This window comes from Sorex araneus, chromosome 3 (assembly GCF_027595985.1).
Source record: "Sorex araneus isolate mSorAra2 chromosome 3, mSorAra2.pri, whole genome shotgun sequence".
NCBI classification, from domain to species: Eukaryota; Metazoa; Chordata; class Mammalia; order Eulipotyphla; family Soricidae; genus Sorex; species Sorex araneus.
Genome location: NC_073304.1, coordinates 62,021,998 through 62,047,043, shown reverse-complemented (window position 1 = coordinate 62,047,043; position 25,046 = coordinate 62,021,998). Strand labels below are relative to the sequence as shown.

Genomic DNA, 25,046 nt, shown 5'->3' with positions numbered 1-25,046 from the left:
AGGTATCTTCCCCCTCAAAAAAAGAAAACAAAAAAAACCCTGAAACTTAAATTAAAAAGAAGAAAATCAAAAGGACCAATTTGGGTTTGAGCAAAATGTTGAACTAAGCAAAATAATATCAAGCCCTATTATAATGACAATGATAGGGTGGAAACAGTCTTAATAAATTAATATATATTTTAAAGAACTAAATATAAATTAAATTTCAGAATTGAAAATTTCAATATTTAAAATTGACTAAATGTAACGGAATGGAGATAATAAGAAAATTATTAGTAAGCTTAAAAGTGTTCCTATTACTACTCTCCTTTTCTCCCACATTTTAAGTATTTCTTACATGTTTACTACATCGAAGTGGAGTTTCTTTTTCTTTCATGTAAGTTCCTTATTAGGAAGCCAACTTATTGGAGTTGAGTTGATTTAGTTCTTGTTTGAAAAGCTTTTTCTTCCTTTTTCAAATTTGAATGCAAACCTAGTTAAAGTATTTTCTTTTTCTTGGTTGGAGATCTTTTTTGTTCAACTTTTTTTTTAACATCAAGCCATTTTCTTCTGTTCTGCAGATATCTGCTAATCCTTTTATGGGAGTTCTCTTATATGTGACTCATTGCTTTTCTCTTGCAACTTTTATGATTCCTTTTTGTCTTTGGGTTGTGCCAATGTAATCATAGTGAGTCTTGGTAAGTGTTTATTCAGTTTTATCTTATTTACAATTCAATGACCTTTCTAGATAAGGAGTTTAACTAATTTCTCAACTTGGTAAAAATTCCTGGACATTGTTTGCTTATAAAAGAATGATATATCTTTGACTGGTGCAATAGTAAGCAGGTAAGGTGATTGCCTTGCATATGCCCGACGTGGGTTCAATCCCCAACATCCCTTATGGTCTTCTGAGCACTTCCAGAAATGATTCCTGAGTACAGAGCCAGGAGTAATCCCTGAGCATCACCAGGTATGACCTGAAAACTAAAACTGAGTTATATATCCCTTTTCTTCTTCTCTTCTTCTGGAATCCTTATCATATGTATATTCCATATATATGTATATATACATATAAGTGTATATATATACATATAAATATATATATAATTGGGGGGCAGGAGGTGGCTTGGGCCACACCTTGCTGTGCTCAGGGCTTACTCCTGGCTCTGTACTCAGGAATCACTCCTGATGATGCTTGGTATTTTCTCTTTTTAAAAAAAAATATTTTGAGAGGCTGGAGCAATAGCACAGTGGGTAGGGTGTTTGCCTTGCATGCAGCTCAGCCAGGTTCGATTCCCAGCATCCCGTATGGTCCCCTGAGCACCACCAAGGTTAATTCCTGAGTACAGAGCCAGGAATGACCCCTGTGCATCTCTGGATGTGACCCAAAATGAAAAAAATATTTGAGGTGATAGTTCATAAGACAATATAAAGAGGAACATAGCACCTGGGAGAGAGAGGGAGGGAGGGACAGAGAGAGAGTGTGAGAGAAAGAGAGAGAGAGAGAGTATGTACAGGGGTAAGACACTTGCTTTGCATGTTGTCAACCCTGGTTTGATACCCGGCATCCCAAGTGATCCCAACCCCATCAGGAGTGATTCCCGAGCACAGAGCCAGTACTACCCCCAAGTACTGCTGGGGATGGTCTAAAAACTTTAAAAAAAAAAAAGAAAAAGAATTATATATCCCATTTCCTCTCCTTCTGGAATCCTTATGATATGTATATTTTTTCCTCTCTTTTCTTTTTTTAAGCATGGCGTGGTTTGGGCCACACCTGACAGTGCTCAGGGCTACTCCTGCATCTGTGGTGAAGGGTCACTTGTGGTGGTGCTCGGGGCCATAGGTCATGTCAAGAGTCAAAACAGGGTTGGTGACATGCAAGGCAAGTGTCTACCCTGTAGTCTCTCTGACACTATGTTCCTCTTTATGTTGTCCCGTATTGCTCTTGTGTTACCCTCACTGATTCTGATTCTTTTTGCTGATCATTTGGTTGGTCTCCATTACTTCACCATCTAGCTCCTGGATGTGCAGCTTCTTCCATTCTGCTGCTGAGTCCCATCTATTTTGTTTTTCAGTTCAGCTACTGTATTGCTTAGCTCTCTGATTTTTGTTCGGACTTTCTGTACATCTGTATATGTTCTTTCCCATTTAGCACTTTGTCTTCAGTCAGTATCCCGAAGATTTTGCCATTTGAGTCTTTTGCAGGTAATTGGCATAGCTCTGTTGTATTAGTTCTTTCCAGGTCATTGTCCTGAAGCATTGATAAGAATGGGTTCTTTCATGTTACCATTATTTCTGCTGCTCTCTGCACGTCCATGCATAGACCAGAACTGAGTTCAGTTGGGCCTGGATGAATAGGGTTTCCAGTGCCTCCAGAAACCTCCGGGTTTCCCAGGTCACCCTGGTGGTGGTTAGGGGACTTGTGTATGGGAGGTTTAAGGAGAGACTGGAGACAGTCCCAGCTGATGCAGAGTTTACACTCTGGTGGGCTGTAAGCCATCAAGCCCAGCAGGCAGTGGGCTAACTGGCTATGATTTGGGTGGCTACACAGTATTAACTGTCTGTAAGAACTTGACGGTTTTGAGCAATCAGTTACAGACTGAAAGAATTGGATCTGTCTGCCAGGCAAAAGCACTCTTGATAATCTTTTCTCAGACCCAGATTAGCTCAGCAGTTTGCTGAGGGTGGGAGGAGCTCTCCTCAGTGCTGTTACTGTGGAGACTGAGATCCACTATGGTGCCTACCAGCTTTGTTATTGGCCAGGCAGTGAGAGGGCACCACCAATGGTGCCTGCCAGAAATACAGACCCAGTTGTTCCCTGTAAGCTTCTTGCTCTGTTAGAGTATTTTAAGCATAGGGTCATAGATTGGGGTGTTGGATGTCAGTGCAACCCCTCTCTGTTCATGAAGGTGAATTTCTGCACCTTAGAAAATTTTGGGGCTGCAGAGATAGTATAGGGAGTCTGGTGCTTGCCTTGCACAGGGTCGACTTTGGTTCTATCTCCTGCACCCCATATGGTCCCTTGAGCTTGCCAGGTTTTGATCCCTGAGCACAGAGCCAGGAGTAAGCCCTGATACCACTGTGTGTAGCCAAAAATTAAAAAACCCATACAAAAAAGACATTTCTTCCCAGTAGTTACTATGGTGTTTCTTTTTTTGGTAAGTAAGGGCTTTTCACTGTCTCCCAAGTCTCTGCATGCTGGATATGAGGGTGATCTGGCTGTGACACCTGTCGCCCCATTGACCATAAAGATTGATTGGCTGATATGGCTGGGGAGGCAGCTCCGTATGTGTTCCTCCTGCAGCTGCATGCTTGGTTGCTGGGTCAAAGAGGATGGTCTTCCCCCAACAGAGATGGACTGTTGTTCCATTGAGGGCATATGATTCAGGTCAGCTTCTGTGAAGATTAATTCAAGTTTTGGTGCACATTTACTGTAACCACAAAAGTTGGTAAAAACAAGCCTTTATATTTTGAAGGGCCACACCAGTCAGGGCTCAAGTGTTAGTCCCCATTCTGTGGTTGCAGGGTGTCAGGAGAGAGGGGGGTACATGCTCCTGGCATTGCTCAGGGGATCTTGCAGTACTAGGGATTGAAAGCATGTAAAGTATGTGCTCATCCCACTGAGTAAGCTCTTTGGCCCACATTCTTCCTATTTGGATATACTGGCCCACCCCCAGTAAAATCATTTTAGAAAATGAAACATATAACATTACTAATGATAAATAGCTGAAAAATCTAAAAAGTATTATTGCAAAGAAATTGACATAAATGTTGTTTTGATATGGCATGCCCAGTTTACTGCCTGATTTTCTGTTCCCATTGTTTTAAATACTAGTTTTATTTATTTTTTTGTTTGCTTGTAATTATAAACTCTCCTAACTGAAGAAAGCTTTATTATGAAAAATCCTAGAATATTCTCTTTGAGGGACTGGAGATAGTACAGCAATTAAGAAACTTGCCTTGGTTTGATCCCCAGCATCCTATATGGTCCCCTGAGCAGCACCATAAGTGATCACTGAGCACAGAGCCAGGAATAAGCCCTAAGCCAGATGTGGCTCCAAAACCGAAAATAAATAAAGAATGGAAAAATAAAAGGCTGGGCTGGGCAAAAGTGCAAAGAGCTGAAGCAAATGCTTGCATAATCAAGTTCAACCCTGGCACCATGACGCTCACCTAGCACCACCAGGCATAGCACTGGTGGCCCCAGCATTGCCGTACCAAAGCAGCATCATATTACTGTGTGCAAGCATTGACTGGTCCAGCCTGGTGACTGAGTACTGCCATGAGGGCCTCCATGCTCCCCTAAACATTGCTTGGGCACACTCTTCTTACCCCCACACAAAATGACTATTGCCTCAACCCATCCCAAACCAATCTGCTACTCTTTTCAGAGGTAGGACCTAAATATTCATATTGATAATATATACATAACAAAATAACTAGCAACAGATTATCTGAAGAAAATGAAAACACTAATTTGAAAGGATATTGATAAATATAGATATAGATATATACCCCTCCCGCCTTGTTCATTGTAGCGGTACTTTAGACAACTGAGCTATGAAAGCAACTTAAGTGTCCACTTAGGTTGAAAGGACAAAAAGTTTGTCCATTGTACGTATCTTTAAGTTATTTAGCACAGTTCTTTGAAGTCTTCAATAATTTTGACCCTGAAACCAAAATGCTTGAGAACTGCTGTTTATATATTGTCACTTCTTTAGGTTCTTAATTTTTTGTTAAGTTTTGTTGCTGGGGCCACGCTTGGCTGTACTCAGGGGTTTTGCTCCAGTGGCCATGCAGTGCTGGAGAACAAACCCAGCAACTTGTATATGCAAAGAATGTGTTCTATCACTTAAATCACATTACTTGCATGTAAACAATATGCATAAACACGTATATGCATATGTGTGTGTACATATATATTGGTTTGGGGACTACATCTGGCAGTCCTCAGGGCTTACTCCTGGTTCTGAGCTCAGGGATTATTTCTGATAATCCTGAAATATTTCCTGAAATATTTCTCAGGAAATGTTTCTGGTGAACACAGAAGACCATATGGTATACCAGGGATCAAACCCGGGTTCACCATGTGTAAGGCAAGCACCCTATCCTCTGTACTATACTTCTGCCTCCAGCAATATAAGTATCTTAACAATAATCATGTGTGTTAGGCAAGGTATATAGCATCACATGTGTGTGATTCTGGGCTCTATCCCTGGCACCCAAACCAAACCAAAATGACATATCAGTATCTCAGTATAGGCCCTTTACATATAGGAGAGCTATCATGCTCACTGTGGTAGATAAAAGTTTTACTTACTTATTTTCTTGATCTTGGGTCACATCCAGTGGTACTAAGGCATTACACCTGGCAGCACTCAGAAATTACTCCTGTCAGTTTTCAGGGGATCATATGAAATCCTGCGGATTGAACCCAAGTGGCCACATGCAAGGTAAGTGCCCTACTTGCTGTACTAGCTCTCCAGCCCAGTTTTTCTTATTTTATTTAAAATTTCTTATTTTATTTAAAAGTAATATATATATTGCTTTTTGGGTCACACCCGGAAATGCACAGGGGTTACTCCTGGCTCATGCACTCAGAAATTACTCCTGGCAGTGCTCAGGGAATCATACAGGATGCTGGGAATTGAAGCCGGGTCGGCTGTGTGCAAGGCAACTGCCCTACCCGCTGTGCTATTTGCTCCAGTCCCAGTTTTACTTATTTTAAAGTCTGATTTGGAATCTTGAATTTTCCTTTGGTATAAGTACTATTATTTCCCTAAAAGCAAGAGATTCACTTTATTATGAAAATATTTGCCAGTACTCTGTTCTAAATGAGTAGACTGTCAGTTAATTCCTCCAGAAGAAATGACATTCCCTGAATAAAATTACTAGGTCAGATGACAACTCAATTACACAAGTGTTTTCCCTGAAGATCACCACTCTGCTGAAGTGATAGCATTAGAGCTTTGTGATACGTCCCACTTGGCCATAGAAATCATTAAGAAGGATCCTCAGGGCTGAGGATGTGACTCAGTGGTAGAGCACATACCCTGCAAATATGAACTTGTGGGCTTGATTCTGCCCCCAGTATTGCAGGTGAAACTCCAGCTGCCGACCACCAACCACTATCACCAACCACCACCACTGACCACCACCCACTACCCACCACCACCCACCACCCACCACAAGATGTGTATTTAATACTGATATTATAAAGAAACTTTCTACTGCTTTATCAGGAATACTCTTTTTTTGTTATTCAGGGTTAACTGAGGAGTTAGCATGTTGTTGGTATTTTGAGGCATTCATTATACCTTCAGGGCCCATGCTTTACCTCTGAGTTCCCAGCCTGGACCCTATTCAGGAGCTTCTTAATGAAACTGGTGGTGAAGAATACAGTGAATATTTGAAGAGTTGGTCTCACTGAATTAATGTTGAGCTGGTAAGTGCCAACTCTTCAACCTATCATTGCTTTCACACAAGTAGTTCCAATGTGCAGTTTGTTAATTGTAATGTCATAGATCATGATTTATAGATCATGATTTAACTTCAGAGAAAATGAGAAATGGTAGCACAAGTCAAGAAGTGGTTGGGGGCCAGGAGAACTCAAAGGCTTAGAGTACATGCTTTGTATGTGGAGACCTCAAGTTTAATCACTGGCACTGCATGTCGCCCTCAGCCACCAATGGGTGTGGCCTGGTGGCCTCCAGAGTTAAGCCATCAGGCCCTCACTGTCTGAGTTGGTATCTCTGGAAGTGGCCTCTAGATCCACTACACACTGGTTAGGAGTTCCATCCCAACTCCCAAAGCTTTAGCAGAAATACCATGATTGATTGATTAAAGAGAGAGAGCTGAAAATTATCCACGATGAGTATAGAACTTCTTCTTTTTTTTTTTTTTTTTTTTTTTTTTTGCTTTTTGGGTCACACCTGGCAATGCACAGGGGTTACTCCTGGCTCTGCACTCAGGAATCACCCCTGGCCATGCTCAGGGGACCATATGGGATGCTGGGATTTGAACCCGGGTCGGCCGCGTGCAAGGCAAACACCCTACCCGCTGTGCTATCTCTCCAGCCCCGAGTATAGAACTTCTTAAAGGTGTTTAAAGGAGCTTTGTTGAAGCAAGGCTGCCGACATTAGCATGAAGGGAAGGAATCAAATTCAGAGAGAAGGGAGATTAGTAAATTACATCCTACGTCAAAAGAATGTCTGGCTGCCCACCTACGAGATGGTCAGACTTCTTTGTCAAGACCCTGAATGAATGATTTGATACTCTTCGTGTTCCTGGAGCAAGCAGACACCATTGGGCTATTCTAGCATGCAACAGGGACAAATAGAGGTGTTACTGGTGCCCGCTGGAGCAAATCGATGAGCAACGGGACAAAAAGTGATACAAGTGAAGTGATACAGTTTCCCTCATGTCCTAAATTCAAGCCATTACTAATCTTTGCATAAACCTCAGCTTTTCCTTTTTGTTTTCTTTGTGGTATCAGGGATTGAACCCAGGACCTCCCACTCAGAAGACAAAGTGCTCTTCCACTGTGTGACAGCCACAGCTCCCCACTATCACTCAGTGGGAGGTCTCAGCGAGAAATGCTCCCAGTGCCAGCAGAGAGCACATCTCAGTTTACTGAGTTCAATAGTTAATGCTTCTCTCTTGGCTTTCTTCTAAGCCCTATTTATCAGGTCAGGTTGATTCTGTTTTGTTTGTCAGTGAATCCCTTGGAACCAGCACAGTGCCTGGCCTATAGTATATGTTCAATACACAGTTTATGTGTGAATTAATATGAAAGGTAGACATCTGTCAAAAATATATAAGAAATTACAACGGGAAGTTTTAAAATATTTATTCATTGCTTCCATTCAAAACAAATACATTATAAAGAAAAAAATCTAGCTGCTTATTTTAAAAATTGTATTAAAGTATTAAAGAGCTTGGAGCAATAGCACAGTGGGTAGAGTATTTGCCTTACACGCTGCTGACCCGGGTTCGGTCCCCAGAATCCCATCTGGTCCCCTGAGCACTGCCAGGGGTAGTTCCTGAGTGCAGAGCCAGGAGAAACCCCTGGGCATCGCTGTGCATGACCCAAAAAAGATAAAAAAAAGTATTAAAGTTTATGGTATTGATGTAAAAATTTTCTGCAATCCCCAACCCCCCATCACCACATGTGCCCATGACTTCTACCAATGTTCCTAGGTCACCTTCAGCACGATCTTCTGTCTCTCTCCCTTTCCAACTATTTTAGTTGCCTCTTTTAGTTAAGTCTCTTTCAATTAAAAGTAACAACCAAAAAGAAGAATCACTGGTTTACATCATCCATAGTATTAAGGACTGACACTGAACATATAGTACAGATGGATCCAGGTACTTAAGGAATATTATCAGGGATCTCTCATACTGTTTCAGCTTTGCAATGCCCAGTCAGCTTTTCTTCTGTGTTGGTTCCTATTCCCTCTGCCCACATCCCTCCCAAGAAAATACTCTAACAAAGAAATATTCCATTGAGTGACTATCAATACAAGGATAGACCGTGTACCAGTGAATAGGCTTTTTCAAACACCTTTGTTTCATTTTTATTTATTTTATTTTAGGGCTTTGGGACCACACCGGGCAGTGCTCAGGGGTTACTCCTGATGGTGCTTGGGGGACCATCTGGGATGCCAAGAATCGAACCCAGATCAGCTGTGTGCAAGGCAAAAGCCCCACCCACTAAACTATCTTTCTGGCCCCTTTGTTTCATTGTTAAGCAATTGAAACTACTGTCTTATATAACTGGTATATTCATAAATTAGTTTCATCTAGTTGCTAATGTAAGTCTCTAAAGGCCCTTTTAGCTTAATGATCAAGATGTTTCTATCCTGAATTTCTACTAGGTAATGTAGTCCCTTTTCTTCCTTTGTTTTTTTACTCCTTACCAGCAACTGGCTTGGACCAATCAGGAATGAAAGTTTGTGCTGCAGAACTGATCTCTCAGCTCCACCATGTGGTACAGACTCAAATTACCTAAACTTTCCATTCAGAGGCCGGACCTGCCTATTTAGCAATGCGAGCACAATTAATACAATGGTAAATTTGAGTTAAAAAAGAAAAGATTTCTAGAAGTTTCCCTAAAATTAATTTCTTCCAAACAAAAATGAAATAGAGGGACAGAAGACACAGTAGAGAGGGTAAGCGTTTGCCTTGAGTGTAGTCAACCTGGGTTCAATTTCAAGCACCACATAATGGTTGGTTCCTTGAGCGACATAGTGATCCTTGAACCCAGAGCCAGGAATAAGCTCTGACTACTGCCAGGTGTGGCCTCAAAACAAAACAGGACAAAGAGATGAAATATACAATTATTTAAATGGAAGTTGTAATATTTTTTTCTTCCCCTCAGGATATATCCATCCGGAGACACATGCCCACTTTGGAGAATTCTGATTTTAGATACACATCACACATATGCCCCAAATGAGAGACATGCAGTAGTCACTTAAAAAACATTTTCTGTAGTGAGCAAAGTTGGAAGTGACTTTAATGTGCCGTAGAAGGTAAATTTTTATATTTATTTCATGGAATATTTATTTCAAATAAATACCTTAGAGTAAGTCAAATAATTGGATTAGAACTACTGATCTAGAGGCTCGAGTGATAATTCAGTGTGTAGAGTGCTTCCCTTGCGTTAATCCCCAGCACCCCATACAGTTCTCTGAGCCTCACTGGGAATAATTTTTGAGCATACACCCAGGAGTAACTCCTCAGCACTCCTGGGTATGCCCCGCCCACTCCCCCCTTGTCCCCCAAGAGAAAAAAAAGGACTACCCATCTCACAATGGATTCATTTGAAAATCATTGTTGGGGAAAAAATAAGGTGTTTTTTTTATATGATACAATGTACATGAGCCCACTTTAAAAAACGTGTACTTTTAAAATATATTAAACCATTATATATTATTTATGGATCCATACATAAAAATATAACATGAAAATATGCATTGCAATAGATAAATAATGCAATAAGTAAATATAAATGGATCAAAGTTAGGATAATGGTTACTCTGGATAGGGAAAGAATTGAAATTGAGAGGGGTCTGGAGCAAATGTGGTAAAATGCTTAAATTTAACAAAGACTAGAAATAGGCACTGTGATACACACACACAAATACATGATTATGTGATATTCTGAATACCTTCCAATGTATTTAAGTTGTCATGCAATAATAAAATATTTAGTTTAAAAAAAAGAAAAAAGTATAGTATGGTGGATAGGGCACTTGTGTTGCATATGGCCGACCCATGTTTGATTTTAGGCATCCCATATGGTCTTCTGATCCCTGCCAGGAATAAGCCCTAAATATACAGTCAGGAGTAAGCCCTAAGTATATACCACTATACATACCACTGGGTATGGCACCCTAAAACCAGTATATGCATATATACATGTATATGTATAACAATAAAAGCCAAAACTTTTATTTTGTTTACATATACCTGGTGTTCAGGGTATATGTGTGGCTCTGTATTCAGGGATCACTCCTGTCAGGGCTCAGGGTACCATATGAGGTGCTGGGATCAAACCAATCAACCCTCTTTAGGCTGAGTGCATCTCTCTTGCTCAAGCCCAAACTTTAAAATTCCATTTTACACCAGAGTAAACTCATTAGAAATGGAATGAAACAGGATCATGTGCATGAATACTAAAATGACCAAAGTGTTATGACAGACATACTTTTTGAGGAAATGACACCAAGCTAAGAGCTAAATTCTTCAGAAAACAGGGGGAGTCCCCTATGGATATGGAGAGAACATCTTCCAATGGAGCTACTGTTGGTATATCCTGATGACAGGCTGGATGATTAGGGAGGAGGAATAGATTACCTAAAGGAACAAGGAAGACAAGGACCATCCTCACTCTGTGACAGAGTGCTAAAAGGGGCACGAAGGAAGCAGGTCAGAGGGGAGAGCCATGGTTCCTTGTTATTACCATTTTCTTTTGGGGGCTGACAGTAGGGCAGCAATGACGTCACCACGTTCAGTGGCACTGGATTGGGGTTAAGTCAGACCATGTGCTTCCTCTAGAGCAATGAGCTATTTTCCAGATCCCCCTCATTCCTTTAGGACAAGAAATTTAAAGGGATCACTCAAAAAAGAAAGCTAATATGTAGTGAATTTTTCCAACAACAGCTCATGAGTTCCAGAAGGCTCCAAATAAGTAAGTATAAATGGATCAATAAAATACAAGACTTAAAGTGTATCTACTGATTTTAAAGGCATCTAGGAAATATAAAGTACTGCAAAAATGTAAGGTGTCATGACTATGTCTAACTGCAACTGTGGAAACTTCCTTCTGCTTTCATGTTTTTACATTGCTTTTTGTTTTTTGAAATTGACAATATTCTCTTCCATTCTTGTTTTGGGGTAAGGCACACCTGGGAGTTCTCAGGGTTTACTCCTGGTTTTGTGCTCAGGGATCATTCTTGGTGGGCGTGGGACTCCCTGTGAGGTGTTGGGATCGAACCCAAGTCAGCCATCTGCAAGGCAAGCACCTTACCTGTTCTCTTATTGCTCTGGTCTATTCTCTTCCAATCTTGTTAACTTTTCCTTTATGGTTCCACTTAAATTTCCTACAGACATTCTAAAATCTGGCAGAAGAACTTTCTCCTCTATATGTTTCTCACTATTATGCAGCCTTAATTTCTCTTCTTATTCTCTCTGTCTTAAACACAAATACAATTAAGTTAAACAGTTTAATAGTAACTCCCATCCTTCATATCCTTCATATCAACTTAAACACAAATACAGTTCTGAAAAAAATTTTAAAGCTGGAAGAGCACTCACAAATAGCATAGGGCAATTTCATTATTTATACAATTGGCCAGGGATTACGTAGTTTGTTTAATTGGATTGTCTGGTTAACATTAAAATGGGGATAGAATCAATGCTCCTTTCCAGCTTGCTTGTGGTTCTCTTAAAACAATAAAAATGTCGCAACCAGAGTACATATGGTGCTGCTCAAGTCAGACTCTCTTACCAGGATACCCAAATTCAAACCTTAGATTTGCTACTCTTTAAATGTCTGACTTTGGTGAAGTAAGATTACTTCTTACTGTTCTATGTCCCAGTTTCCTGAAAAACAGAAGGCACAATTTTATCTATACACTGAAATTTGTAATAAGCATTAAGTGAATTAATGTACTTAAAGAATGTAGCAGTGCTTGGTATAGTTTAGATACCTAGATAACCAGAAACCTAACTGTTGTTACTTTTGTTACTATTTAGTACAAACTGCAAGTTGATACAGCAGAAGCTAGGGATTTCACTCACAGCTGGTTTTATTTGCTCTGGAAACAAAATAACAACCAATAACCCCCCCCCACCCTATTACATTATTACAAAACCTACACTTGTAATTTCGGAAATGTCAGAGTTATCTAAATTTCCTTGAGAATCAGAAGGTCAGAAGTTTGGGTGAACATTAGGATACAGTAATAATAAGCTAGAGCTAAAATACCAGATGCTCCCCTGGTCCATATCACTCACACAATGCACAGAAAGTAGACTCTGTAGTTTCCACTCCCCTGGACTGGTGCTAAGGATTTAACCTCAGGCTTCACATAGGAAAGACAAGTGCTCTGCTTCAGAGCTACAAATCCAGCTTTTCAGTTTCCATTTTTTGGGGGTGGATTGGGGCATATCCAGAGACATACTCCCAACCACATGTGGTGCTGGGGATTCAACCTTGGTGAGCTGCATGGAAGGCAAATACCTTATCCACTCCCTACACTCTCTCTCTATCACCAGTTTCCATCTTTTAATTTTACCTCTATGAGTGCTACATACTTTTAAAGCTATATCCCAGACTCAAACAATCCCTGCAGAGGAGGAAGTCAAATTTAGTGGGTAACCTATATTTCTCAACAATCTATCAAGATAAAACACAGCAGTATAGAAAACAAGTACAAAGTTGCTATGTACAAGTTATAGCAGATCCTGAAGGAACATGAATGCCCACCAAATGGTAGAGGAGCTGCTGGTGGAGTGGGCTGTGAGAACTGATTTTGTAAAAAAAGGTGGCAGAGAGATTAGGATGCGCAGTTTATGATTTCATAACCCAGGAGTTCAGTTTTAGAAAATATGGCAAGATGGGCAAAGTAGACTTGATGCTAGGTAATAAAAGCCCCTTAGTTGGGAGGCAATTGGAAAAGGTTTTTTTTTTTTTAAATATTAAACCATAGATTTGACTTGAAACTATTATGCTTGGTAATCATCACCACCATCTTCTGTCAAACATGTTTATTTGAGCAGGGAATGTGGTAAAATTGATAATGTTCTATGAGATAGATTTTAATAGCAATTGCCATTTCAAGAAAAAAGAAAAGCCATCTTTATAATGAATAAGAGTTGCGTTTCTCCCTTTTGTTTTCACTCTTTTAAAGATTTCCCCTTCCTCCCTACCTCTTGTTTATTGCATTGTGTGTGAAGGGGGTGGGGGGATGTCACATGCTAGGTTTTGGTGCTGGGATCTACAAATTTATGGCGCAGGAAATAAAAATGGGCAGTGTAGGAGATAAGCCACACTCCTAGGTCAAGGCAAGTTAGATTTGTCTGAAAATAAAATTTTCTGTAAAATATAGATAATAGCACTTACTTTGGAGGTATTAAATCGATAATTAATCCCAGTGTAATCCTTACTAAGATACAGGCAGGGCACGTGATACAGAATAAAAGTGATCAATTACTAAATTAAAATCATTATATTTATTGAGCTCCTCTTGTTGATGTATTCTGTCATTGGGGAAGCATTACCTTCATCAAGTTAAATATGTAGTTTTAATTTGAAAACAAGTTAAATCCAGACGAATGGTGGCATCTTTAGGTGGTATTTTGTAAATAATACCAATAATGTTAGATGAAAATTGTAGCGGAAAAAAAACCTTCCTTGCTACATTACTGACTTAAAACATTTCAGGAACAACTGAAAATGCAGTCGAAAAAAGTGCAAATTACCACCCACATTTAATAATTTAATATGTTAGCTTGGTAATAAAGATACTTAGGCAGAGGAGACGTTTCTTCAGTTTCCCCCGGTAAGGACCTCGTCATCTCTGACAGCAACACCTCGGATCGTAGCCTGCGAACCCAGACAATCACTTGGCGGGAAAAGTGTATTTACAGAGCAAATTCGCACAATCTGTTTCTGTTTAGTTTATAAACTGCGATCGGGACCGTCACCGATCGTGCCTTGTGGGACTTGAAGTCCAGAGGGAGGAAGCGCTCGGGACTGCTGCCGCCTGGAACCCGGCAGCCCCCGCAGGGCCGGAGACGAAGGACTACAACTCCCGATAGACCTTGCGAGGTGGCGCCGCAATTACGGGCAGCCAATCGGGTGGGAGCAGGGCAAGCCCCGCCCCCCGGCTCCGAGGCCGCTCTCCACCAATGGCCGCGCTCCCGGAGCAGAGCCCGAGGGTTAGGTTGTGAGGCTCGGGCCGGGGGCGGGGAGGAGCCGAGGGGATTCAGAACCAGCTCGGCCGCCGGGTGGGTCGGGGCGTTCGGCGCGCCCTTGCTTGGAGCGGCCGTGGCCGGGCTGGGCGCCGGCAGTGGGAAACGGCGGCGCGGCTGGAAAATGCCAGTCCACTCCCGAGGGGATAAGAAGGAGACGAACCATCACGATGAGATGGAGGTGGACTACGCCGAAAACGAGGGGAGCAGCTCCGAGGACGAGGACACGGAGAGCTCGTCGGTCTCCGAGGATGGCGACAGCTCAGGTGCGCGACCCACCTGGGCTGGAACGTCGCGTCCCCGCTCGGGGCTCAGCGACAGGCCGCTTTCCGCACGCCGGGCAGCTGCGTCCTGCTGGGCAAGAGCGGGGCGGGGTGGAGGGAAGGGGCGGAGACTGGCGCCCGGCCCTCGGCGGCACCCGGACACCTAGCGGGGTGCTGTGCCTGCTTCTGTGGGCAGATCCCGGTGGACGCGGTCGGCGGGACCGGTCGGGAGCCCGGGGCGCCCCCTGCTCGCTCTCACGCCCTGCCCTGGGCATCTCCAGGCTGTGCCGGCAGCTTGGAAGCGAAAACCGGGAATGCCCGCAGTTTTATCTGGAGGACCCTGGAAATGCCGCCTCTCCCCCAGACTACTGCGCAATCCCTAGTGTCCCCCCTACCCCCCGCCACTTTGCAGCCCTCACATTTCAGCAGGGTGGGTGGTCGGGGCCGGAGGTCGATTAGGGGGACTTGCTTGAGCCCCACGTTCGCCAGCACTGCGCTGATCCCTTGCTGGGGATGAGGTGGTGGCAGTGACGGGTGGGGGTAGTAGTGGGGAGAACTCGGGAGCTGTCCCGATTGTGTCCTCGCCCGAAACTTTCCAAGACCGAGATGAGCCCAGCATCAGGACTTGGTCTAGATTTTATTTTGATAAATGGGATGCTTAATTATTTATTTATTTTTGGTCAGTTTTGTTTGAACGTTGTCACAAATTTTCTTCCCTCCGATCTACTTAACTTGGGGCAGTTCCCAGGTTTTTCTTTGCAGAGGGCGGGAGGGCATTAACACCAAAAAAAAAAAAATCGTTTTGCAAGCTTTTATGAATGGGTACTTCAAGAAAAGAATTTGTGACCTGGATGCTTTCCCTTCTGTTTATATGATGATGTCTTTCTTTGTCTTAGCCTGATTGGGGGGTCATTTAAAGCGAGGTTAGATGACAGGTTGATGACAGCCTATTATCACCCGCATTCATTCTCATTCATTCTCTTCAGGTTTCCCTTTCAAAGCCCATCTTTGTGGAAGGATGTGATTTCAGTAAATCAGTGGACTGAAAATAAGTATTTTTGAGGGACTTCGTGCAGTACTGGGCAGTACTTGATGAAGCGCAAATACATAATTATCACTTAAGTGAAAGAACTGTCAGAAATTACTAACGTGATTGATTTTGCCAAATCCACAGTGCTGTAGGAATTCAAAGTCAAAGAAATCTTTTTCAGAATAGGTGACTAGCATAGGCTATGTCGGATTTACCTGAGTTGTCTTGAAGGATGAATAGATTTTGATTTCCGGTTGTTAATGATCAAGATTAGGGGTGCAAAGGCCAGAGTTGAAAGCTTATGTAAAGGTGAGGAAACTAGTTTTGGTTGGAGATTGACTTGAACTGCAAAATGTAAAGCATCTTCTAGATATGAATTATATTTTAAAATGCACCTCCCCAACAAAGATATTGATTGATGAGTACAAATTTAAAGTTAAAAGGAAAACCCAGAGAAATATTACAGGGGTTAAATAACGTGCTTGTCCTGAATCTGGTAGACCCAAATTTGATCCCTGGTACTGCATATGGTTCTGGAGCAGACCAGGACCAGCAACCAGCAACGCCACTGGGTGTGACAACCCCCCACCCCCCCCCCCACACAAGCCCCCAATAAATAAATATAATTCAGTCTTTAAAAAAAGGAAAAATCCCAGATAAAGGGAGGAGAATGTGGGAGTATGAACAGAAATAGAAAGTAAACTATTCGAGGTGAAGAACAGTTCCTGATAGGGGGAAATTGGCAGGCATTGGAACCTGGCATAACTTGAAATCTGCCTAGTGATGAAAGTCAGTGAGATTTTAACATTGAGGATTATAGGGAAAGAATAGGTTGTTTGAGAATCCATTACCTAGATCTGTAAAACATTTATCTTCAGTTATTCATTTGATGTTTTATGGGAACTTTTATCTCACAAAATGGCACTTGTTGACATTCTCCCCCTCTAGTATTGTTGTTATTTTTGTTTTTGTTTTTGTTTGCGGGCTGGATGGAGCAGCTGTTCCTGGTGTTGTTCTGAGAACATAGAGAGTTCAACCAGGGTTTGAATTGGTTATCCAGCTTGTAAAGCATTTGTACTAGCCCTTTGAGCTGTCTACCTGGAACACTTGTGATTTTTAAAAAACTGCTTTATTCTGTTCCTGGACTGGAGCAATGATAGCACAGCGGGTAGGACGTTTGCCTTGCACACAGCTGACCCGGGTTTGACTCTTCTGTCCCTTTTGGAGAACCTGGCAAACTACCGAGAGTATCCCACCCGCACGGCAGAGCCTGGCAAGTACCCGTGGCATGTTCGATATGCCAAAAACAGTAACAAGTCTTATAATGGAGACGTTACTGGTGCCTGCTCGAGCAAATCAATGAGAAACGGGATGACAGTAAAACAGTGCCATTCTGTTCCTAGAAAATGGACACCTTTATTTGTGAAGAACATGTTAATTTGAACTACACATTGAACTTTTTTTTTTGCATTTTGGGTCGCACATGGTGATGCACAGGGGTTACTCCTGGCTCATGAACTCAGGAATTACTCCTGGCAGTGTTTGAGGGACCATATGGGATGCTGGGAATCGAACCCAGGTTGGCCTCGTGCAAGGCAAACGCCCTCCCTGCTGTGCTGTTGTTCCAGCCCTACGTTCAACTTTTTTAAGTGCAAAGAAATTAAGTATACTTTTACAGTTTACTTCTTATAAAAGCATCCCTTTTACCTTTTTTTGTGTTAAGCCTTTACAGTTTTATTTTTCTTAAGGCTACAGAAAAACCTCTGCTATCCATGTATACTGAGGACTGAATCTAAGTGATCAAATTTTAAATAGTCAAAGACTAAGTGATGAGCAGTCAAAAATAATTTTAATATAAATTATAAAATTTAAAAGATGAATCATATAATTCCTTGCTATATGAAAGCAGCTGAACATAATTTAAGTTTTTCTCATGCACGACCATTTTTGTTGAAGATCAAGATATCAGGTGGTTTTGTGCTTCCATTATTTTGATTTTTTTTTTCTTTTTGGGTCTCACTCAGCAATGCTGAGGAGTTATTTCTGGCTTTTTGCTCAGGAATTACTCCTGTCGGTGCTTGTGGGACCATATGAGATGTCAGGGATCGAACCCATGTCTGTGCATGCAAAGCAGCATCCTTCCTGCTGTACTATCACTCTGGCCCCCTATTTTGCTATGTTAAGGTATGGAATCTAAAAATAGAAGATACAGAATATAGGACAGACCTAGTAATTAACAGCTGCTTTTCTTTAAATTTTTTTCTTGCTTTTAATCCTCACTTTCCTCTTCTTAATAAGTAATGCTAATTTATGGAGCAACAACAATGGAAGTAGAAGAGTAGAAGATAAAAATCTTATTTTTTTTGTTTTTTTGGGAGGGTCACACCCAGCGATGCTCAGGGGTTACTCCTGGCTCTGCACTCAGGAATTACTCCTGGCTATGCTTGGAGGACCATATGGGATGCCAGGGATTGAACCCAGGTTGGCCACATGCAAGGCAAACACCCTACCCACTATACTATTTCTCTGGCCCCCAGGAGATCAAAATCTTAATGGTGAACATAATGAGATTAAGTTTTCTCTTTTATATGACTGGGAATTCAACCATGTGAATAATTGTGAAAGAATTTTAAAAGCGTTCTGAACATTATTATCTTTTTTTTTTTTCTTTTTGGGCCACACCCAACAGTGCACAGGGGTTACTACTCCTGGCCCTGCACTCAGGAATTATTTCTGGTGGTGCTGGGGGACCATATGGGATGCTGGGAATCTAACCCGGGTCGGCCGTGTGCAAGGCAAATGCCCTACCCGCTGTGCTATTGCTCCAGCCCCTGAACAATATTAACTTTTAATCATTTTGGTGCTTAAGTTCTGATGAGTTGGTGGAAACAAACCCAAAGTGGGTTGATTACTTCATAGACATAGGTTATACTCAGTCCTTTAAAATGATTTTAAAAACGATAGCAATAAGGTCTTGGGTTTGCTTTGCATGCGGCCGACCCTCAGCCCAGGTTCGATTCCCAGTATCCCATATGGTTCCCCGAGCACCCCCAAGAGTAATTCTTGTGTGCATGAGCCGGGAGTAACCCCTGTGCTTTGCCGGGTGTGACCCCAAGAGCAAAAAGAAAACCACAAAAAACAATAAGGTCTAGCAACTGCTATAGTCATAAAGCTCTTCTGTATTTTAGGTTATAGTCTACAGTAGACTTTAGGTAATTATTTGGGTAATTATTTTTCCCTTGTGACTTTGCATTTCTAATTTCATAATATAGTTCTTTTGTTTTTCCATTTAAATTGATGTTCATGTATATTTGGAACATAAACATAGTTTTATCTTTGCCATTTGCCTTCTTATAAATAGAAATGGATGATGAAGATTGTGAAAGAAGAAGGATGGAATGTTTGGATGAAATGTCTAATCTTGAGAAACAATTTACCGATCTCAAAGATCAGTAAGTAGAGACTTAAGGTCATTGTCATTGAATTGTAACCATGTTACATATATGATTGTGCAAGAAAAGTTATCTTTAGTCTGTACTCTTTTCCATTATGTATTTTATATTACTGATATAAATAAGACTTTCAGTGTTTGCTGAAGACTTCATTAATTTAACTGAGGATTCTGAAGTAGGTGTTTTGGAGGATTAATTAAGATTTCTTTATGGATAATTAATTGCCTATTGGTAAAAGAATGTTTTCCCTGGTTGTTGAACTGTTGGTCCTAATCTGCCTCATTCATTATTGTGATAAGTAGTTAGATAAAGATAACGTTATAATTTAATTTAGTTTTGGGTTTTTGGACCACATCCGGCGGTGTTTAGGGATTACTCCTGACTCCGTGCTCCTGGCAGGCACAGGGTACAATATAGGGATGCCAGGGATCGAACCCGGGTCAACAGCATGCAAGACAAGCTCCCAACCTGCTGTACTATCACTTTGGCCCCTAAAGATAACATTTTAAATATTTGAGAATAAAATTATATTTTCTAAGGTTGACATTGCAATTTTTATTTACATCTCATATTTGATTGTACATACATGTTTTCATGTATATCTAGTGTGTTTCTTGCAGCAACCATGCAAGGTTGGGAAATGTATTTTTTCCCTCATTTTGTGGTCAGAAAAGTAAAATAATTTTCCTATAATTCATCAGAAAATGATAAATTAACTCAGGCTTTGTGCTATAGTGTTCCTTCTGCTAGGGAAGATTATCTTAGAAGAAATGTAGAATAATCCAATCTTTTCTGAAATTAGTAAAGTATAAGAATAGCTTCCTTATTAAGTGCATAAGGATTGACATGAGCAAGGTATAAAATTCATAGACATTTACCTGGCAGGTGTTGGGTTTTTATTAAGTACTGTTATATCCCCCCTGTCCAGTGCCAGAATTTTTTTGGTTTTGTTTTGGGGCCCTCCTAGTGGTTCCAGAGGCTAGTCCCTGTGCAGTGTCCCCATCTTGGGTCATGTCAAGGGGACCCTGATGAGACCCGGGACTTCCACATGCACAGCATCAGCTCTAGCCTTTGCACTGTTTCCTGGCTCCGAAGTGCCAGAAATCTTAGGTAAAGTTGGGGATAATTTAAGAATGGATTGAGTGTTTTAGACAACAAAGATTAGATGGAGATGCAGATTAAAAAACCCATTTTAAAGGAGAGCTTTCACTTTGGGGCTAATGGACAATATCATGTAGTACAGCTACATATTTGGACATATGTAAGAACTGATGTACATGAAAGAACCTTCTGAGAACATAAGACACTGTAGTTTATGCAGAACTGGTTCTTCAGTTTATTAATTTTTCACAATTGTGTTGTCTCCCCCACTTAACTCTTTTGCTAGAGGGGACTGGTGAAGAGATGAAACCCATTTTCATGTATCTGGAATTGCCAGATTCAGCTGGGGCAGACTTACTTACCATATGAATTTGTCTGCCATAACTGATGATACCTTTTATGATCTTAACTCTGATTAATATTCTTTGCTTATACAGTAATATAAGCAATTAACATAATTGCTTATGTTATAATAAAATATGTTTTAACATTATATTATATTATAACATATAAAATAGCAATTCAAAAATAGAAAGCTTAAAATTACTATTTTTTGGGTTTGAAACCTCAGCCCGCCAATGCTCAGAGCTTATTCCTGGCTGCAGTGAGGGATTACTCCTGGAGAGGCCTAGGGGACCATATGGGGTGGACTGTATGGGGTGCTGGGGATAGAACTCATTGAATGTTGGCCACATTCAAGGCAAATGCTTTACCCACTATACTATCATTTCAGCCTCAAAGTTTAAAATTATTTTGACTTTAAAAAGCATGGTGTAATTTCCTTCCTCTTGAGACTTATATTATTAATTAAATGGAAATTACTTTGGATTTCCAAAGAATCAATCCATTATATGGGAATTTTTGAGAATTTATTGAGGATCTTTCTGGAAAAGGAGGAAAATTTGTACTTTTGTATTTTAACAGAATAATCTGTGTATTTGGGCCATACCTGGCAGTGTATGGGGCTTACTACTCCTGGCCCCGTGCTCAGGGTTCACTCCTGGTGGGACTCAGGGGATCATATGTGGAACCGGGGATAGAACCTGGGTCAGCCTCATGCAAGGCAAGCGTCTTGCCACATACTATCTCTTTGGTCCTTTACTGCATAATTCTTTTATAGTTAATTAAGATATACCTGTTTTGCTTTTTCAAGGATGTGTTATTGTCAGCCAAAAAAAATAGAAATTATAATGCTTCATTATAATGTATTAGGAGAACTTTGCAACTGTGTAGTCATTAAGCCTAATCTTATTCATTGAGCACTGACAGTTGCCTTGATTTGTGATTTTTCATAGCTCACGTGACTGCTAGCTGGTTGCCCCTATCAGCTTATTCGTTTTTGAGAATATTAAAAAATAGGCTTTTTGCCCAAAGAGACAGTCCAGCTGGTAAGGGACTGACCTTTTGGGTAAGACCCTGAGCACCAGTCAGGACTTAAACCTGAGCACAACCATGAGTAAGCTCTGTGAACCACAGTGTGTGATCCAACAACCAAGCCCCTTTCCCAAGGAAACTCATTTATTTTCTTAATCATATTCTTTCTTGAGGAATTGAATCCAGAAATGTGTTTTAGAAAAAAGTAATAATTTTACTAGGTTTGTAATTATCTTATGTTTTCCTCCTGCCCAAATTTGTTATTTTTTTGGTGTGTACTGTGGATCTCTTAAGATGTCTTAAATCCTCTTCAGGAGAATAGGAAAGTATAATGGTGATAGTTAGTAGTAATGATTTTGTAATAGCACAACAAGAAGCAGCAGCAACAAGATCTTCCTGCTTCTGTTTGAGCACCAAAGGACAAAATAGCATTACTCTCATAAGGTAGCAAATACACTATAAGCATATCCACTATATGCAGTTTGTACAGTGGTGGAAGGTGAGGTCTATCAACTCCTTAAAAAGATAGAGAAACTTCTACTGCTCAAATTTCCATTCATGTCAATGGAGACATTACTGGCATCCACTCGAGTAAATCGATGAACAATGGATGACAGTGATACAATGACAGTCACTGAACTGTTCAGTAGCCAGGAGCATTAACTGAGTAACTATTCGAGCAGTGTGGTTGCTGCTGAGGCACTCATGATCTGGCCGGTATGAGTTTGTGTTAAATCCTGAAGTTCTGGAAATTATACTGATTTGAGGAATCTTTTTTGAAGTAGATAGTTAGGTGAATATTGTTTTTGTTCAAGCTGCTGTTTACCTATTTGGGATTAATATTTTGTGTAAATTGTGTGAGTGTCAGATGCAGTCATTCTTTGCATCACATTTTTTTAATGTTTTACCTAACATTGTACTTATAATTTAAAAAATATAAGTATCATGATGTGGTCTGAGTTTGCACTTTTTTTTATTAAATTACCATGAGCTACAATACAACACTTCTTTTTTATCATCGCATTTTATGTTTTAGAAAAATTTTGCCTAGATAGACATGATAATGTATTGTTTTGGCAATTAATTCAGATAAACTTTTTTTTTGAAAATTTATTGAATTAAAATAACTTATTAATACTAAAAATTGCTTTATTTCTTCAGAATCATCATATAAATCTCCATATAATGATCAATGATAGATGGGTGATATTGCCTTAATTTTATTGGTTTTATAAATGAAAGTCAGATACCATAATTTTTTGAAAAATAATTGCTATGATCACGCTGGACAAGAGCCAAGTGTTTATAAGTAGGTAAAGAGATATTCCTGATAACCTTTTAGTATCAATATTGCAAGCCACAATGCCCAAAAGGAAAGAGAGAGAACCAGAGACAGATAAAGAGAGAGAGAGAGGAAAAGTGCTTGCCATAGGGGGATGGGGGGGTGAAAAAAAATAAAATGGGATGTATTTTCTTATAGAAATGCAGAAATTACAATAAAAGAAAGTTGTGAAAAGAGGGTGATAAAATCATCATTATGTCATTCTGAGTAATAGTGTTAGAAAATTAAAAAATAAGTCACAAAAGGAAAGAGGATACTTCTAAGTAATATATGTAATCAAGAACTTGTATCCAAAATATATGAAGAACTCTATACTGTATTCTCTTTTAGTAAAATTACTGAGCACTGACTTTCAAAAATGTACAAAAAGAATTTCAAGAACGGGGGCTGGAGCAATAGCACAGCGGGTAGGGCGTTTGCCTTGCACGCGGCTGACCCGGGTTCTAATCCCAGCATCCCATATGGTCCCCTGAGCACCGCCAGGGGTAATTCCTGAGTGAAGAGCCAGGAGTAACCCCTGTGCATCGCCGGGTGTGACCCAAAAACCAAAAAAAAAAAGAATTTCAAGAACTCAGAATTTTTTTTTTAATTTTGCTTTTTTGGGTCACACTCGGAGATTCATAGGGGTACTCCTGGCTCTGCAGTCAGGAATTACTCCTAGCGGTGTTCAGGGAACCATATGGGATCCTGGGAATCGAACCCGGGTCAGCTGCGTGCAAGGCAAATGCCCTACCCGCTGTGCTATTGCTCCAGCCCCACAATAAAAAATTTATAAAAAAAAAATTCCTAGTTACACTTACCCCTACAAGCATAGTCTGTGGTTTCTTTTAGAAATTGCTACATGCCATTTTGTAACATATTAAGACATACTCTTCACCTATAATAAAATGAAGGCCCTAAATAAATACTTTGTGAAGTGATCTTCAGTTACTAATCTGCCATGAAAACATTTAAAATTGGGGCTGGAGTGATAGCACAGCGGGTAGGGCGTTTGCCTTGCACGTGGCCAACCCGGGTTCGATTTCCAGCACCCCATATGGTCCCCTGAGCACCACCAGGGGTGATTCCTGAGTGCATGAGCCAGGAGTGACCCCTGTGCATCGCCGGGTGTGACCCAAAAAGCAAAAAAAAAAAAAACACATTTAAAATTTGTCAAAATTTTTCTGTGGTGTTGAAAATCACACCCAAAGCCTCATACAGGCAAAATATTACTCTTCCTCTGAGCAACACTCTTGGCAACACTAAGAAATTTTTTACAATATCCTTGAAAAGCCAATATTAGAATTGCCTTTACTAATTAAAATTAGAAGTTCCTTTCTTAAAGAATGAAAGCATAAACATTTTAGTTTAAAAAACAAAATTTTGTAATTGGATTACTTCCAAAAATGAATACTGAACTGTCTCATATACTCTTTCATAGTCAAGCTAAAATTATTGGTGTAACAGTTGGAGAATCAGAATAAATCTTACATATGGCAATAGGATCTTATGTCCCATTTTTCATTTCCTATCGAACATCTTACTTTGTTATAGCTTCCTTATTAAGTCCAGCCAAACTGTGTATGCTACATAACAAATGCAAATCATTGAATGGCTTTATCTTTATCACTCCAGTTCCCTTAAATTCTTTTTAAAGTAGACTGAGTACTGTAATTACTGATTTCAGAAAAAGTAAAGACAGCTAGAGAATTCTTTATTTTCCTTGAATTATTTCCTAAGCAACTAGTAATTTCTATCTAGGATGACATCTAGACAATTCAGAATGATTTGTTTTTTAAAAACTGAGTGTCTAAATATACCTTACTCATAGAACTGATTTATTGTTCTGTTGGTGAAAACTGAAATTGTGTGAGAGAAGGGGCTCAATGATCTACAGCGTATGCTTTGCATGCAGGAGGCCCTAGTTCTATCCATACACTGCATCTGATCCCCTAACTATTGAACTGGGAGTAACTGAGTAATGCTGAGAATGGGTCTAAAACAAAACAGAAGAACCGAAGACTGAAACAAATAGTTGGGGAATG

General features: G+C 40.4%; 1 protein-coding gene across 2 annotated transcripts in view; it reads left to right on the top strand.

Moving 5' to 3' along the window:
• Positions 1–14,376: 14,376 nt before the first annotated feature.
• Positions 14,377–25,046, top strand: part of BRMS1L (BRMS1 like transcriptional repressor) — a 31,820-nt gene continuing 21,150 nt past the window's right edge. The window contains exons 1-2 of one of the 2 annotated variants that reach the window (XM_055133601.1): positions 14,377–14,726; positions 19,115–19,205. In XM_055133601.1, the coding sequence (XP_054989576.1) occupies positions 14,585–14,726; positions 19,115–19,205 (233 nt within the window). In that variant the 5' untranslated portion in view covers positions 14,377–14,584. The remainder of the gene's footprint in view (positions 14,727–19,114; positions 19,206–25,046) is intronic. The other variant, XM_055133602.1, reaches the window with a different exon arrangement.